The 16036-nt window shown below is 57.0% G+C and overlaps 4 protein-coding genes across 4 annotated transcripts; 3 read left to right on the top strand and 1 right to left on the bottom strand.

Annotated features, from left to right (window-relative positions):
• Positions 1 to 701: 701 nt before the first annotated feature.
• On the top strand, positions 702 to 9186 carry F5144DRAFT_309730 (uncharacterized protein). The gene is made up of 6 exons (XM_066783957.1): positions 702 to 3463; positions 3523 to 4464; positions 4515 to 7964; positions 8029 to 8189; positions 8244 to 8966; positions 9032 to 9186. The coding sequence occupies exons 1-6, from the start codon at positions 847 to 849 to the stop codon at positions 9062 to 9064; spliced, it is 7926 nt and encodes a 2641-aa protein (XP_066641858.1). The 5' UTR covers positions 702 to 846; the 3' UTR covers positions 9065 to 9186.
• A 363-nt stretch (positions 9187 to 9549) lies between these two features.
• F5144DRAFT_604634 (uncharacterized protein) lies at positions 9550 to 9963 on the bottom strand (the record flags this gene model as incomplete). Its single annotated transcript, XM_066791357.1, has 2 exons — positions 9550 to 9602; positions 9774 to 9963. 2 exons carry the CDS (start codon positions 9961 to 9963, stop codon positions 9550 to 9552), a joined length of 243 nt encoding a protein of 80 aa, XP_066641857.1.
• Positions 9964 to 10616: 653 nt separating this feature from the next.
• Positions 10617 to 12204, top strand: F5144DRAFT_604633 (Dolichyl-diphosphooligosaccharide--protein glycosyltransferase subunit WBP1; the record flags this gene model as incomplete). The annotated part of the gene is made up of 5 exons (XM_066791356.1): positions 10617 to 10621; positions 10691 to 10758; positions 10820 to 10930; positions 10982 to 11694; positions 11764 to 12204. 5 exons carry the CDS (start codon positions 10617 to 10619, stop codon positions 12202 to 12204), a joined length of 1338 nt encoding a protein of 445 aa, XP_066641856.1.
• Positions 12205 to 14385: 2181 nt separating this feature from the next.
• Positions 14386 to 15888, top strand: F5144DRAFT_594482 (uncharacterized protein; the record flags this gene model as incomplete). Its single annotated transcript, XM_066790584.1, has 1 exon — positions 14386 to 15888. The coding sequence occupies one exon, from the start codon at positions 14386 to 14388 to the stop codon at positions 15886 to 15888; it is 1503 nt and encodes a 500-aa protein (XP_066641855.1).
• Positions 15889 to 16036: the final 148 nt, after the last annotated feature.

Below are 16036 nucleotides of genomic sequence, written 5' to 3'. Positions count from 1 at the left end.
GGAGGAAGGCCTCCCCGCTGCCTGGTTCGCCTCGCGGCGGCGCCATGCCTTCCCCAGCCACAACACCTGTCGGATTCGCGAGGTTGTAACGGTAGACCCAGTTATCTGCTACCTGAATGAAACGACTGCGTTCTCGGGATCCGACAAGGACACGGTTGTTACGATAGTCAGCAAATCTACAACTAGTCAGAAATATTTGGAAAATGAGATGATAGTTATTTTAGATAACTCGAAGATAATCTCTGATCCTCGTCAGATAAAACCATTAAAAACAATGGATGAGATGCAGGTGGCTTTGTGGCTAGGTGGTCCCTGGGCCACCAACTCCTGAGTTAGAGGTTCTAAACTGCCTACCTAGTGGAACCCCCGCCCTCTGTTCTGCCCCTCGCAGGCCGCCGCGTTACATTGCGAGCGGTTCAGCCCCAAAAGCTGCGTGGTGATCCCTGCAACCTTGAAGCAAGAAGCTCAGAAGCTATTGATTGTGACGAATAGAGCAGTTTTCCAACGACGAGAACGGCCGACGCAAACTAACGAGCGCACAAAACGGGCTTCCTAATTTATGCGACCTTGCACGAAACGCGCATCGCCAAACCGCTCTGATTCTCTTCGACATTGATTCCGTTTCTACACGGGCGAACGAGATCCTACTGGCAGGAGCCTTGGAGATGCTGGCGTAAGCACATTCTCCAACTCGTGTCAGGCCGCGTTCCCGTCCTGTCCATGACGGGGCATCGAACTTGCGCACCTGGACCCTCCATGGGCTCTGGGTATTCGACCAACTCTTGTCGCAACCTCTATCTTGGAATATCGGGAAATTGGCGGAACTGAGCACCCGAAACCGACAAAATGCTCCCCTTACGACCCCGCCGCTATCGAGCGTCGACGTCGGCCTCTACACTCCAAACCTCCAAAGCCACCGAAGTGCTTCAGGCTCTCCTTGAACGGCTGACAGGGTTAGCAGCCTCCTCGTCGGGAGGGCCGTATCCAAACATTCAGGAATTGGCGGACCAGATTCGGCAGATTCACCAGCACCTCGCCGCTGCACCCCCACCCTCCCCACCACAAGACGACTTCCGCCATCTTCGCGGTTTCCAAACTTTACTCGACGTTTTAAAGTCATTCTCCGGCTACTACAATCCGAACAAGCGCGACGAGACAGAGCGGAAGGCAATATTCGACTTGTTACATGTGGTGCTAGCAACACTCTCTACCGCCTTCCGAGGCCACCCCGGCAACAGGCGATACTTCCGGGATAGAGTGGAAGGTGGTGGCTGGGAGGCCCTGGAACAGATAATAGCCAGCATTGGTGTGGGCGGTGGGGATTCGGATACCTGGGCCAACTGCCAGCTGTTTGGGAAGCTGCTCTCCTTCGCCCTCGATGACCAGCGTTTGGATGAGCTCTGCCGCTCGGTGGCATCTTGGACAGAGTTTGACAGCCCACCAGCACCGCGAGATGGGAGACATAAAGATACGCCAGAGCTACCAGAAGGGGCTTTGCCAGTCGAGCCCCATCTGGCGCAGAGCTTGGAAACCATCGAAAAGAAGTTGGGCGAGATCATTGGGCCCCACACCGTTATTCAAAATGCCGAAATCATTCGGAGTGTTTTCGCCTTTTGGGAATCTATACCGAGGGGCGAGGATGCCCCGACGAGCCCGGCGTCGATGATAGTGCTCACAGCGCTTTCGGTCCTAGCATCCGTTTCTCTCTTCAACCTCGGTGCTTTGCACGGGACCGGCATGCTCTCCAGACTGCTGCGACTACTTTTTGATGAGGGCAGCGTTCTCACTGAGGCCGAGAGGGCAAAAGCGCTACCCCTGTGCAGGTCTTTGATGCAGCTAGGCGTCGACCAGCTCGCGGATGCCCAGTTCTTAGTGAATCGCCGGGACTCGGCCACTTCTGAATTTTGTCTGGATATGACAGAAAAATACGCCGGTCCTCCTTTTATCCAGTTCGACCTCTCCTTGCACGGCCATTCGTCCGTTGAGCTCCCCAATCTTGGGAGGTCCTTCCCTCCCCAAGCAGCCCCTGGATATACCTTCACTGGCTGGATCCGGGTCGACAAGTTCGACCCAAAGTCTCATACGACACTCTTCGGTGTGTTCGATTCTACTCAAACTTGTTTTCTTCTCGCCTACCTTGAAAAGGACACCAAGAACTTCATTCTACAAACATCAGTCACATCGTCGCGTCCCAGCGTGAGGTTCAAGTCAGTCGTGTTTCAGGAACACCAGTGGTACCACATCGCCCTCGTTCATCGTAGGCCCAAGACCATGGTCGCGAGCAAGGCAAGCCTTTACGTCAATGGGGAGTTTGCTGAGCAGATCCGCGCCGCATATCCGAACCCGCCCCCGCCGTCTAACGCAAGTACCGAAAGCTTCGTCTCTTTTTCTTCGAGCAGCAGCAAGACAAACCCTGTACAGGGGTTCCTAGGCACACCACGCGGGCTCGCAGCCCAGCTCGGCCCTGGGCTTGTGAAGTCTCGATGGTCGCTAGCCTCGGCGCACTTATTCGAGGACGTCCTAAGTGACGACCTGCTTGCTGTTTATTATCGACTTGGGGTGCGGTACCAGGGTAACTTCCAGGACTGTCTTGGTGCTTTTCAGACCTATGAGGCTTCAGCTGCCCTTGGGCTCCGTAACGAGGTGTTCCATCCGGGCAAGGACGACAACTCGGATATCTTGAAAGCCATCAGGGATAAAGCGAGCACCATCGTACCGGAGCACAGAGTACTGTTGAGCCATTTCCCGCGGGCCGTTTTTCCAGCGGATGGGAAATTCATGGACTCTCTACTCTTCCGCTCACTCTCGAGGAACTCAGCGAGCAGTTTGTTCCATGCCACTGTGAAGAGCGGGGCGGCCGTTGCGGTCAATGGAGCTGTACCCTGCGTTAATGATGCCCTGGTTAAGCTGAACGGCACCTCGCTTCTCTCGGGCGACCCGGTTGTCGCCACTCCGTACTATTTTGACGACAACCTCTGGCGACTGGGAGGATTTACTCCCGTAGCTCTCAAGCTCGTGGAGCGGTCGTCTTCCTCCGACGAGTTGCTCCGATCCGTTGAGCTCATGTTCCATTGCATTAGTAACAGCTGGAGGAACAGCGAGGCTATGGAAAGAGACAAGGGCTATACCATTCTCAGCATGCTGCTTCGTGCCAAACTCGGATACGGCGTACCGGGCTCTGATACTCAATCACAAACCTGGCGGCTCTCATTGACCAACGAGGCACGGGACCGCCTTAGCTTCCAGCTCCTCAGTTTGATATTGCATTTCATCGGGTACAAGCATGCCGACCCAATCGAGTCATTCATCATTAACCCGCTCGCCTATCGCGTCCTCCTCATCGACCCGGACACGTGGAGAAGGTCTTCGTCCCTGGCCCAGGAACTGTACTACAAACAGTTCGTGACTTTTGCCGTCAAGAGCAAGCACCATCAGTTTAACAGCCGCAGACTACTCCGAATGCGTAAGTTCCGTCTACATAGCACTTTTATCAAGTATCGTAAGCTCATCCGTCTCGTACAGGGATCATCAAGAGGCTTCTGGATGCGCTAAAGGCCGAACCCATATCCGAACACGTCATGCCCCATTTTATGGCTTCTTTCGAGAGCCTCGTGAAGTGCAATTACAATGCCGAAGTCCACCGCTCGATTGCCCTCTTCATCACATACGCCTTCCACACCCCCCCTGGCTCCTTGCCGCGTACTCCTAAGCCAGCATCTGCAAACAGTCGTTCTGCTACTCCTGGTCTTGGCGCGCTGCGCAGGCCTACGGCGGAAAACATCCCCGTGGCCTCCTCTACAGGCTCAAGGATGCTCGGCAAGAAAGAGCTGGGCGTCAGCATCTTGGAGATGTACACTCGGCTCCTGTGTGAGAAGACCAACTTGGCCGACATTCAAAAGTTTGCCAAGACTGTCACTAATAAGGTGATATTTACAACCGGCCCGAAGAACAAGAAAAAAGAATACGTGCTGACGTCCGGGCAGTGGCTGCTCTATCTGCTCGCAGAAAACGATCCGGAAATTGTCGTCCTCGGCTGCAAGATTCTTGCTCGTCTGCTTGTCACGCAACCGTCCGGCTATACGGCGAAGTTTGCCAGTAAAACTGGCGGCTTCTGGATCATGGCTTACCGTTTGAAGCAGTGGTGGGACATCTCAACGCTCTGGCCGATCCTTTTCAGCATCCTTTTCGGATACGATGTGGCCAAGATCAACTTTGACAAGTCGTTCGATTTCTTTAGTCTGTTGGAAATCTTCGGCAGCAGCCAGGTCGTGTTTCCGGATTTGTTGCCTGTCATAACGTCCATGCTGCAACACGGGCTTCGCGACGTCCTCAGATACCAGGACGACCCAGATTCCCCCGCCGGGGACCTCAGTACAACGAGGGGCTCCCAGGAGAACCTCGATACTGTCCGGACAAGGCCCAGGGCGCGGTCTATGGAACTGGGCAAAGCCCTCGAACCGAGAAGTAAGATGACCCCGTTTATGCTGGCCACCGTTTGCTAACGATCGATTCAGAAACACAGTTGACCGACAAGGAGAGGGTGGCGGCGCACGCTGCAGTCCTTCAGACCGTTGTTCGGTTCTTGGCAGACATGCACGCCCGTTCGGTCAACTTCAGGGAATTCGCTTTATCCTCTGACTACGTTCGGCACCTCTTTGCAGCACTGTATCCGATCATCGTTAGTTCCGATCCGGTCACCGCTGAAATAGAGCTCAACTCCAAAGATGCGCTCAATTTCGAGGGCGGCGATGTCATCATCAGGCCGGTTCCTGGCTCCTCATCCACTGCGATTCCGATTATCAGGACGGCTACCTCCGCGCCGGCTGATATCCAGCCACCGTCCCCAAGCCCCGGTCGAGGCACCCCTTTGCGGCGGCCGTCATCCTTCATCCTGGTGACCTCACAGTCCCCGCCTTCTGCCCCTGCTCCCGCCCCCGCCCGTTTGAACCACGTCATGTCTCCAAAGAAGCGGCCCATCGCAAGGAACACTAGCAATGCCGTACTCGAGGGGGTCTTGGAGCTCATCGTCGGCGTGTTTGCCGATCAAGTTATGGTCAAGAAAGAATTCCCAGGATTCGGCCTCCTTATCAAGGTCCCGCCAGGGTTCCAGGAGCACCGAGCATACTTCGAGACCTACATTCTGCGGAACGTCATTACTCACCTCAAGAACACCATCCAGTTGGATCAGAAGACTCTCACGGAGCCCAAAATCCTGCAAAACCTGGCGCGTCTGAACCTCCACGTGGCTGAGGCCGTGTTTGAAGGGTCCTTCATGAACGGGGCCGAAACGATGACTGAGTTCACGGGAACCGTACTCGAGTATTTGCAACGCCCTGATGTTTCATCGCTGAAGAGTGTCCGCTTGTGCAGTACGGCAGTGGCGACTATTCGATCCTCGTTCCTCAAGTTCACACTGCTTAGGCTATCAGACATGGACGACCCCGAAACTAAGGATTCCGAGGCGCTCTTGACCATGGAGCAGCTGCTTTATTGGCAAACCGTGCTACTTGGTTGTCTATCGATGGATGACGACTACATGAAGCTCGTGTGGTACCAACTTTACAACAAACTGGTCGACCCGAGGCACCAAATCCGGCGCGTTGCCGCAACTCTGTGGCGGATCATGCTTGTTCAGAAACCCCAGGAATCGACGGCAATCTTCCAGCAGACTATGACGCCAGATCAACGGTCGTTGGCCAGGGGATTTGAGAGACTCACCGAGCTGGACGACATGGCCTTCCTCGATTGGGTCGACCAACATCGTCCATCACTTGATATTCTCTTCTTTGGCGGTATGTCAAAGTCCTGGGAGGACTTCGTCGCGTTGGAGAATCAACGGACGGCAGATACGGCCAGGATCAGGGTGAAGAGCCGGAAGGACAAGCTAAGGCACTGGCACACCGAGTCTCTGGAGCGAGATAACATATTACTCCGCCATGAGATGGCAAACAGCGCGTGGATGAAGAGTATCTATTTCACGGAGCACTTCAAGCACCAGAGGCTCCTGCAGGACCTGCAGGACGACAATGCTTTCCTAGCCTCGACCTTTGCCAAAATGGAGCGCGACCTATGTCGTCCAGGGGCAGTGTTCAGCGAACCTCAGACCATCAAATGGAAGTTGGACAGGACGGAAGGGAGGAACCGCATGCGCCTCCGTCTTCTTCCCCAGTATCCCGACCCGCAGCAGCAAGACTTTCAGCCCAAGAAGAACAACGGCCCTACAGGAAGCTCAAAACCCCACGTCCTTACTAGCAACGCTGCGGCGTCACAAGGGACACGGCCAACCACTCCGTCTCCTCCCGCCCCCGTAGAGGCTGGGAGTGATGGTAAGGCGGATGAGCCTGACATTTCTGCTGAACCCGAACCTATATCTGAAGCTGCCGACCAACAAAGCGTGGCGCCGGAGGATGATTTTGAGTTGGTGGATGACCCAAATGAGCCCGAGGGTGACGACACCTTTGAAGATAAGAACCGAAAGGTGATGCGGCGACTCCAGCAGGGCGACGCTGTCCAGAACGTCTTCAACATCTCGCGGATCATTGGCCTCGACGCTTCTGAGGGTATTCTGATTATCGGAAAGGAAGCCCTTTACATTATGGACAACCTCTTTCAAAGCGCGGATGGAGAGATTGTCAACGTCTGGCAGGCCCCATCGGACGAGCGGGACCCGTTCTCCATCATCATCACCGGGGGCAACCCCAGCGAGAGGCGCCAGAACCAGGGCCGCATAGACCAGGAGTCGCGCAGCTGGAAATGGCAGGACGTTCTCAGCATATCAAAGCGGCGGTTCCTATTCCGCGATGTGGCCATTGAGATTTTCTTCACCGACGGACGCAGTTACTTGCTCACTGCCATAAACCCAACCATGCGGGATGAGATCTACTCCAGGCTGACGAGCATGACGCCGCATACCAACAACCCCAGTCTGCTGCCCAACCCGGAAGACCTTTGGCGGCTCGAGAGCCTTCGGTTTACTGAGGAGGCCCCGCAGACGCTTGGGGCAAAGTTTGGCAGCATCTTCAACTCGTCGGCATGGAATCCGATGATGAGACGGTGGCAGAGGGGCGAGATGTCCAATTTTCACTACCTCATGCTAGTCAACACTATGGCTGGCAGGACGTTCAACGATCTGACCCAATACCCTGTTTTCCCTTGGGTACTTGCGGACTACACCAGCGAAGAACTCGACCTCAACAACCCAGCCTCATTCAGGGACCTATCAAAGCCTATGGGCGCGCAGTCGCCAAGCCGTGCGGGTGACTTTGGGATGCGATATAGGAGTCTTGCTGAGATTGGCGAGACGCCCTTCCACTACGGGACCCATTACTCGTCGGCGATGATCGTCTCTTCATACCTCATCCGCCTTCCACCGTTTGTGCAGTCGTTCATCCTGCTGCAGGGAGGGACTTTTGACCACCCTGACCGACTCTTCTTCTCCATCGAAGGCGCCTGGGCTTCGTCTTCAAAAGACAATGGCTCAGATGTTCGCGAGCTGATTCCCGAGTTCTTCTACCTCCCGGATTTCCTGACCAATATCAATGGCTATAACTTTGGTGTCCGGCAAGGAGGTGGTGGCAAGGTCGACAATGTTGTTCTGCCACCTTGGGCCAAGGGCGACCCCAAGATCTTCATCGCGAAGAACCGGGAGGCTCTGGAGAGTCCCTACGTCAGCCAGCGACTGCATCAGTGGATCGATCTCGTCTTTGGCTTCAAACAGCGCGGGGAGGTTGCTGTGGAGAGCTTGAACGTCTTCCACCCGCTATCGTACAAGGGCGCCCGAGACCTTGATAACATCACGGACCCTCAGGAGCGACTCATCACAACGGGCATCATCCACAACTTTGGGCAGACGCCGCACCAGATCTTCACGAAGCCCCACCCAGCGAGAGAGTACGACCGGTGCCCGATCAAGCGGCTGGACACTTCGATCGCGGCGCTAACGAGGGTGTCTTATCCACTGCTAGGTATGTTTCACGCGCATCGTTTGTACTGGTGATGCTGTTAGGGGTGAAAGCTAACTGTTTGCAGAGAGTCGTGAGCGCGTTGCCTCGCTTATCTACGTGCCCAAGCTTGATCGCCTTCTGTGCGCATCGCCGTTCCGCCTCAACCTTCCGCCACATTACGACAAGTTTCTGGAATGGGGCTACACAGACAACAGTGTCCGCTTCTTCCTCAGCGATAATAGAAAGGTGAGCTGGGTCTAACTCGACAGTTCTTGCGACACAGGTAGCTGACAGATATAGCCCGCTGGTCTCTTTGAAAACCTCCACATCGGCCAGATCTCGACTCTCATCTTCGCCGACTCCAAGACACTAATCACAGCCGGCGAGGATTGCGTCGTATCAGTCTACATGGTCCAGTCCTCCCCGAGCAAACCCACGGTGGAACTGCAGCTGCGGTCCTCGCTCTTCGGGCACAAGACGCCCGTGACGCACATGGCCGTGTCCAAGGCCTTCAGCACGATCCTCACCGTCTCCCAGGACGGCGTGGCCTTCCTCTGGGACCTCAACCGGCTCGAGTTCATCCGGCGGCTGCCGCTCGCGCGGCCCGTCGAGTGCGCCCGCATCAACGACGTCACGGGCGACGTCATGCTCTGCTCCGGCCAGCACGTCCTGCTGTACACCCTCAACGGCGAGCTCATCCTCGACCAGAACGTCTGCGCCGGCACCCACGAGCCCGCCGTCGAGGACTTTGTCCACGCCTGCGCCTTCTACCAGGGCTCTGCGCAGGGGGCGGGCAACGAGTGGCTCGAGAACCAGCTCGTCTTTACGGGGCATAAGCGGGGTGTGGTGAATGTCTGGCGCAAGACGGTGGGGGCGCGGACGGGCCGGTGGATGCTGGAGTTTGTGCGGCGGCTGGATCATGTTAATCTGAAGAGTGAGACGGGCGCGAATGTCGAGGCGGCGATTACGTGCGTGGCACCGTTAGCGGGGCTGGTGTACACAGGGGATGATGATGGGCGGGTGGTAAGTTTTGTCCTCCTGTTTTAAGATTGATGTGTGGAGTTGAGGAGAGGCTAACTTGGACACAGTGGGAATGGAACCTGGTTCAGCGTGAACGGTAGAAGTAGAGAGAGTTAGAGGGGTGGGGAGGGTTGGCTCGGACGTGACATTTTCTTTAGAAAAGAAGCAGCCAACTAAAAAGGGGCAAAGGTTGCATATAGAGCCGTGGCAGACATGTTTACATTATTAGGAGTCTGGGTTCTTAGTCTAGTCGGTAGCATGGGTTCGGTTGTTTCCTGGTCAGACAGCGTGTGCTCCGTACAGCATTTAGGTGCAAGAATTGGATGCATTTATCTTTTCTTTGCACTAGCCGTCGCCCGTTTTGGTGGTCCCCGAGTCTGTCCTGGAGTTGACTGGCGCGCCTGTCTCTCGTCCTCCTGTCCCTTTCTCTATTGCCGCCCCTCCTCGCAATGTCGTATGTACGTTTGGTACAGCGCCCTTCCGCCGCCCGGCCGTATACACGTCTAACCCCTTGCCGGTGTCGACACTGCCATCGCCTCCCAAATTGCCGCCCGCCCCATCAGATATACCCAAGGCAAGGCGCCTCTCATTCCGTCTCGTCGCCATACCCCGTCAATTTCTTCCTCGGCCCGGTAGGAACTGTCCCAGTCGGTTAGCACTCCATTCTCGGACGAACAAGACCAGTCCAGTCCAAACTGCCAACACCAACCCAAACCAATCAAGCCCCCTTCCCCCCTCCCGCCCCCCCTCCCCACCCCAAACCCCCATAACATCAAAAAAGAGAACCTAACAAAAAAGGAAAAAACGTACCCGGATAAGTCAACGGAATAGGCGGCGCATCCGGGTCGCCGATGGCGTGCCGCAGCGGCGGCACCACCGCCAGTGTCACGGGGCCCAGGCCCCCGATGATGACGGCCCAGAACAGGCCCGGGCGCTCGCGGGCGGCCCAGCGCCAGTACCGGAGGGGACCGGCCCAGAAGCGGGGGGTTGCGCCGTTCATTTTTTTTTTGGTTTGTGTGTGTTTTTATTTGGGGGGGTTGGGGGGTGCTGGCGGGGGGTTAGTGGGTGAGGACCGGGTGTGAGGGTGGGTGGGTGGTGGATTGGTAAGGGTATTGTTGCTTGCTTGGTTGCTTGCTGGGGGGGGTGGGTTGAGGGGTTGAGTGTCGGGGGATTGGGAATGGGGTGCGCGTGAGGGAGAGGCGGGGGATTGGTGTGGTCGTACCGAGGTCTGTCAATTGGGCGGCAGCGACACACTGGCGACGGCGCGGGTAAGTGGTCGTCTCGTCGTCAGAGCTGGCGAGCTTGAGCTTGGGCTTGGTTGAGCGATTCGAGGTTCCCGATGCGGCGAAACTGCGGTTAATTTGGTGCTCATGTTCAGAAGTTGGAGCACTGGCCAAAAGTGACAGGGATCGATTGAAGGCTGAGTGGGTCGTTTAGCTGAGACCCTGGTCCACTGCTTGGCAAGGCTACGTATGCCGAATCAATGCAATCCAATCCACTGCTGAGCTCTTCCATTGTTGTGGGATGAGAGAGAGAGAGAGGCAAGCTTCCAGTTCCGTGGCATAAACTCGACGACCCCGAGTTTGCGCCCCTCAATTCCAATTCCCCGCCCACGACCAGTGGCTGTCTAAAAGCGGGATCATTCTGCCCACCATGCGGTCGTTCCTTTCGCTTTTCGTATTTCTCTTCGCAGCCGTAGTGTCGGCCATCAGCACCTCGGGCAACAGGTTGCTGGCGATCCTGGATGATGTTGCCGACAAGGAGAACTACTCGAAGTTTCTTGGGGATCTAGAGAGTATGGGATATCGACGAGATTCAAGTTGCATTAAGGAAATACAATGGCTGACAATGGGCAGGCAGAGGATTCCAGATCTCCTTCGAGAACCCCAAGAGCGAGTCGCTGGCTCTGTTCCACCTCGGCGAACGGAGTTACGACCATGTCATCCTCTTTCCGACTAAGGCAAAGGGTAATGGCCTCCCTCAACATCCAATGGCTATCCGGAGCTGACAATAACAAGGTCTCGGCCCCAACCTGACCCCAAACATCCTCGTCGACTTCATGAACGCGAACGGCAACATCCTCGTGACCCTTAGCTCTGGCGTCGCCGTCCCTAGCTCACTCGTCTCCCTACTCTCCGAACTCGATATCCAGCTCCCCACCGACCGCACCGGCCTGGTCGTGGACCACTTCAACTTCGATGCCGCGAGCGCAGCCGACAAGCACGACGTTCTCGTCCTCGCCCCGCCCAGCCCCATCCGCCCAGACGTGAAGGACTTCTTCGGCGCGGGTGCCGACAAGAACGAGGCCCTCGCCTTCCCGCGCGGCGTGGGCGCCGCCCTGGGCGCGAGCGAGCTCCTCACCCCGATCCTCCGCGCCCCGCGCACCGCCTACAGCTACAACCCCAAGGAGCAGACCGAGGTAGCGGACGACCTCTTCGCGGCCGGCGAGCAGCTGGCGCTCGTGTCCGCTTTCCAGGCGCGCAACTCGGCCCGCCTCACGCTCGTCGGCTCGGCCGAGATGCTGCAGGACAAGTGGTTCGACGCCGAGGTCAGCCAGGCGGACGGCAAGAAGGCGGCCAAGACCTTCAACCGCGAGTTCGCCAAGCGCGTGAGCGGGTGGACGTTCAACGAGATTGGCGTCGTGCGGGTCAACTGGATCGAGCACCACCTCGACGAGGCGGGCGCGACCAACGAGTCCAACCCCACCATCTACCGCATCAAGAACGATGTCGTGAGTCCCCCCCGGGCCGCCCTGGACCCATTTTCCACCCCAGTAACCTAACCCACCGCCTCTCTCTAGAAATACACCATCTCCCTCTCCGAATACGCCTGGACGACCTGGACCCCCTTCACCACCCCCGCCACGGACGCGCTACAGCTCGAGTTCTCCATGCTCTCGCCTTTCCACCGGCTGGCACTGAAACCCGACAACAACAGCAACAACAACGGCGCGTCAGACGCCGCCGTGTACAGCACGACGTTCAAGCTCCCCGACCAGCACGGCATCTTCAACTTCAAGATCAACCACAAGCGGCCCTTCCTGTCCAACGTCGAGGAGAAGAACACGGTGTCGGTGCGCCACATGGCCCACGACGAGTGGCCGCGCAGCTTTGTCATCACGGGCGCCTGGCCGTGGATTGCCGGTGTCGGCGTCACTGTGGCCGGGTGGGTGGGCTTCTGCGCCCTGTGGATGTACAGCGCGCCGGTGGGTGGCAAGGGGGGCGTGAAGAAGACGCAGTGAGGGGGCCTGGGGGAGGGTAGAGGGGAGTGTAGGTTGGGCGGGTATAGAAGGAGGGATTTGCTTGTGTTTTTCTGTTGTTTTGTCTGTATACAAGATACACCGTACCGGATGCAAGGCGTAAAATCTAGGTTCTCCCAAAAGCTATGAATACACGGATGGCCATGAAACTCGTTCCTCATGTTGGGCGTCATCCTCGATGTCTGTCATAGATTACACATTTCGCTGACTTGAGCATGTGTCATTTTCCAACCTCCGGCCTCTAACTAGCTTTCTATAACCACAGCCGCCAATTGACGAAAAGAAAGAAAGACAGAAACAACTGGATTGGGGAAAAAAGATAGATGTAGCAAAAGAAACAAAACAAAACAGCGACAAGGCCCTCAGATTAGCTCTCCTAGGTTCTCAACGACAACCAACGGGCAAGCCTACATTTCGTAGGCCAGATCCCATCGGCTGCCTGCAAATTTGGCTTTTTGGACCTTCCGTCATCACCGGGCGTGCTGTTTTGTGTATGTGTGCGTGCGTGTCGTAGATGCAAAAGAGAAAGAACACCGCCACCCGAAACCCACCCTAACCACTCTCCCACCGACCCCCCAACCACCACATCCCCAAACTTCTCCCACCCGCCAAACACCCCCCACCTCACAACCAAGCAGCATCTCACATGGGCCCCCTCTGCTCGCCGCTCCGATTGAAAACTACTTTTGTGAAATGGCCATCATCAGTGCAGCGCAGTCGCGCCGGGGCACCCCCGTCTCGCGCCCCTTCCTCCCCCCCTTCCTGCCCCTCCTCACTGAGCGGAACCCGAACTTGGAGAACCCAAAGCCGGGCCAGGTCGCCCGGGAGGAAAGGAGAAGAGAAGGGGGTTAAGGGGGTAGAGAGGTGGGCCGGCGCCGGCGCACCTCTGGGATGTGTGCTTTTCTCGTCATGGCGGGGAGGAAAGGGGGGGTTGTTTGCGAGGGCCGCTTGGTCGGGGGTTGGTGATGTTGGGTTGGTGGAGGAAGGGAGGGGGGCTGTGTAAAGGGGGGGGATGGGAGAGAGGGGGGTGGGAGGGTGTCGGGGTTGGTTCTGTGCTTTGCTTGTTTGGGAGGGGTATAATAGAGTTGCTGCTCAGATATCCATTCTTGGTGTTCTCAGCCTCGCCCGCGTACTGTGACTGGATGAGTCGAGCTTGGAAGTTTTCCTCACTGCAGGCTTTATGGGGGGTGGTTGGGGGGGGTTGATGGCAGGATATCGCTTGATACCGGGTATGAGGTTGGACTTGGATAAAGTCGATTGGCAAGGTCGCTGCCGGCCTTGCGGAATTGGTAAAAGAGACGATGAGAAAAATGAAACCGAAATCATGGTATTGTAGATCGAGGAAACCTAAAGATGTATCTTGCAAATACAATGCGTGTCGACAGAAATGATGCCGTTGACAAGGCAGAGCTGGTTGCCGACTTGCACGTTGCACAGAGGTGATGGAGTGAGGAGAGGAGAAACGCGCCGAGGCGCGGTCGGTGATGAAATAGGTTGTGGGGCTTCGCTGCCAGCGCGCCTCGCACCTGCCCGCCAAGCCCATGAGCCCATTTTGACCCTGGCGGAGACTTTTGTCCGTTAAGTTCCATGCCAAGTGAGTTTCCGTATTCATAAATGTTTAATTGTATTTACAGGCTTGTGATACCGCTTTCGTCTTGACTCGACCGTTGTCGATCTAACTAACAAACTCCCTTCCCATTGACTCCCCCAACGGTCCGGCAAACCGCAATCCCCACGGCCGTAAAGCCATCGCTTCTCCAGCACCGTGGCAACCTGCGAGGCGGACCAGCCTGCCGCCTGCCCAAGAACCCCCGCACGAGGCTCTTCCCGTTATGCAACCAGAGACAGTCCAAGCCCAGGTCCAGCTGTTAACAGAACCGAGTGATAAAGAGCGTTCCTAGCGAAAGAGCCGAAACGGAGAGACAGATAGCTTTTCGCTACAAGTATCTGCGACCTTACCAGGGACCTCGATGCCACGGATTGGCGACAAGTGCCTAAGGGGGCTACTCCCACGAGCTCCGTCGCCGTTATCATCTGAGTACTCTTGTGATCATAAAAGCCCGGGACCAACCTGTGGCGACACCCTCGCGTGATTCGGCGACGCGTTGATGCTCCATCCAACCGACATCAACAGGAAGCCACTTTACAATTGCCGAACAACCTATGCTTGACGACTTTGCCATCCGTCGCTGGATCTTGGGACTGCCGGATGGACAGCGAGGCTCGAGGCACCCCCGTGAGACTGACAAGAACACCCCACCGACTTCGTCCTTCCAGAGCAGAAGTCAGTCGTCCTCTAAGAAGCGAAAGGTCGGCCACGATGGAGACCAAGACAACGGTGGCAGCAAAGATCCTGGCACGTCACCCCGATCCGGTCCTCCATCGCAGCCCCCCCTCTCCATAAGACCTGCCTCCTTCCATCCGCCCTCGAGCACCGACCTGGGTCATTCCTCCGCCCCATCCCTCGCCTCCGACCGCCAAAGCTCCCGCCGCTCCGCCAGCCCCGTCAAAACCATAACCGGGCTACAGCGCCTCGACAAGCCCGTCCTCTACCGCTCGCTTGACGGCGGTAAGGCTAACCTCCAGCAACTCCCCAAAGATGTTGGGCAGCTCTACCGCGACGTTTTGCCCGTCACGACCTACCGGGTGGGCATCTATCCCTCCGAGATACGTCCGCGGATCGAATCTCTGTTGGAGGATCTTACCCCCCCTGACTCCGCTTACCGGAAATCCGAGGAAGACACCCGTTGTCTCGGTAGGGGGCGGTTGGCACAAGATGTATGGGAAGAGGAGGAAGAGGAAGGCCCTTTTTTCGACTACCTCCCCCTCTCGTCTCTGTTTGCCGACAGGCCAGAGGCCGCCTCGCCTCAGGTCCGCCGCGCTCTCGCCGAGTTCTACAAGATCCGCGCCATCGAGCGCGTCGCAAGGGAGTGTCTGGATCTCCGCCGCTCCGAAGCAGCGTGGAATGCACACGTCCACGCGCCGCTACTAGAGCTCGCCTTGTCGAGACGTTGTGGGTCCGTCGTATACGAGAACGCGACATCGGCCAGAATCCTGCCGTGCTTCCGCCCGTCCCTTGTTACCGGCGAGGTGTCGGAAGGTAAGATGGTGGACTTTGTCTTGTCGCCGCGCCTCAGCCCGGGGCTCGACGTAGCCATCCAGGGCCGGCTAATTGAGCTTTCTATACGGGCCAAGTCTGCAGCGCTCGCATCGGCCCAACTCAACGTCAACCAAACCGACTATACGCCTTTGATGCGCTCTCCTTCGGCTGTTTCGATCGAGACCAAGGTTGCCGGGGCAAGTCTAGAGGAAGGCCGCCTACAACTTGGGATCTGGACGGCGGCCTGGCACAAGCGCATGGATATGCTGGGCGTCGGCGGTGGGATGCATGGACCCGCGCTCCCTACACTACCCCTCATACTCGTCCACGACCACCAGTGGTCACTCTACTTTGCCGTCGATCGCCTGGATAGGATCGAGGTCTGCGGCGCTCTGCCGATCGGCATGACCGACAGCTTCCCCAACATCTACCAGCTGCTTACCGTGCTTGGATTGCTCGGCACCTGGGTCGACACCACCTTTCGCAGCTGGGCCACCGATACCTTCGGCCCCCGCCCCGATGTGATCGCCGATGCCGATGTTCTGTCCAACGACCTTCCACAATGAGTTCGGGCCCATATGAGGCTTTAAAACAATGACGGTGTGTTGGCCCCCGTCAACAGCCGTGGTCCGTGGCGCTTCACGTCTGTTAGCGCCCATACATGCATGTCTAAGTGTCCAATAACGGAGCGCGGCGCCTGTCCATGGCGGTCAG

Source organism: Chaetomium tenue (assembly GCF_020726465.1).
Source record: "Chaetomium tenue strain MPI-SDFR-AT-0079 chromosome Unknown F5144scaffold_5, whole genome shotgun sequence".
NCBI lineage: Eukaryota > Fungi > Ascomycota > Sordariomycetes > Sordariales > Chaetomiaceae > Chaetomium > Chaetomium tenue.
Note: the sequence above shows the minus strand (reverse complement) of the source record. Positions and strands in the feature narration are given on the sequence as shown.

Excerpts from the sequence above, each read along its gene's own strand:
- F5144DRAFT_309730 (XM_066783957.1), top strand. The coding sequence starts at position 847 with ATGCTCCCCTTACGACCCCGCCGCTATCGAGCGTCGACGTCGGCCTCT. Across the intron at positions 4,465-4,514 it reads CAAAGCCCTCGAACCGAGAA|AAACACAGTTGACCGACAAG; the intron begins GTAAGATGACCC and ends CGATCGATTCAG. Across the intron at positions 7,965-8,028 it reads GGTGTCTTATCCACTGCTAG|AGAGTCGTGAGCGCGTTGCC; the intron begins GTATGTTTCACG and ends AACTGTTTGCAG.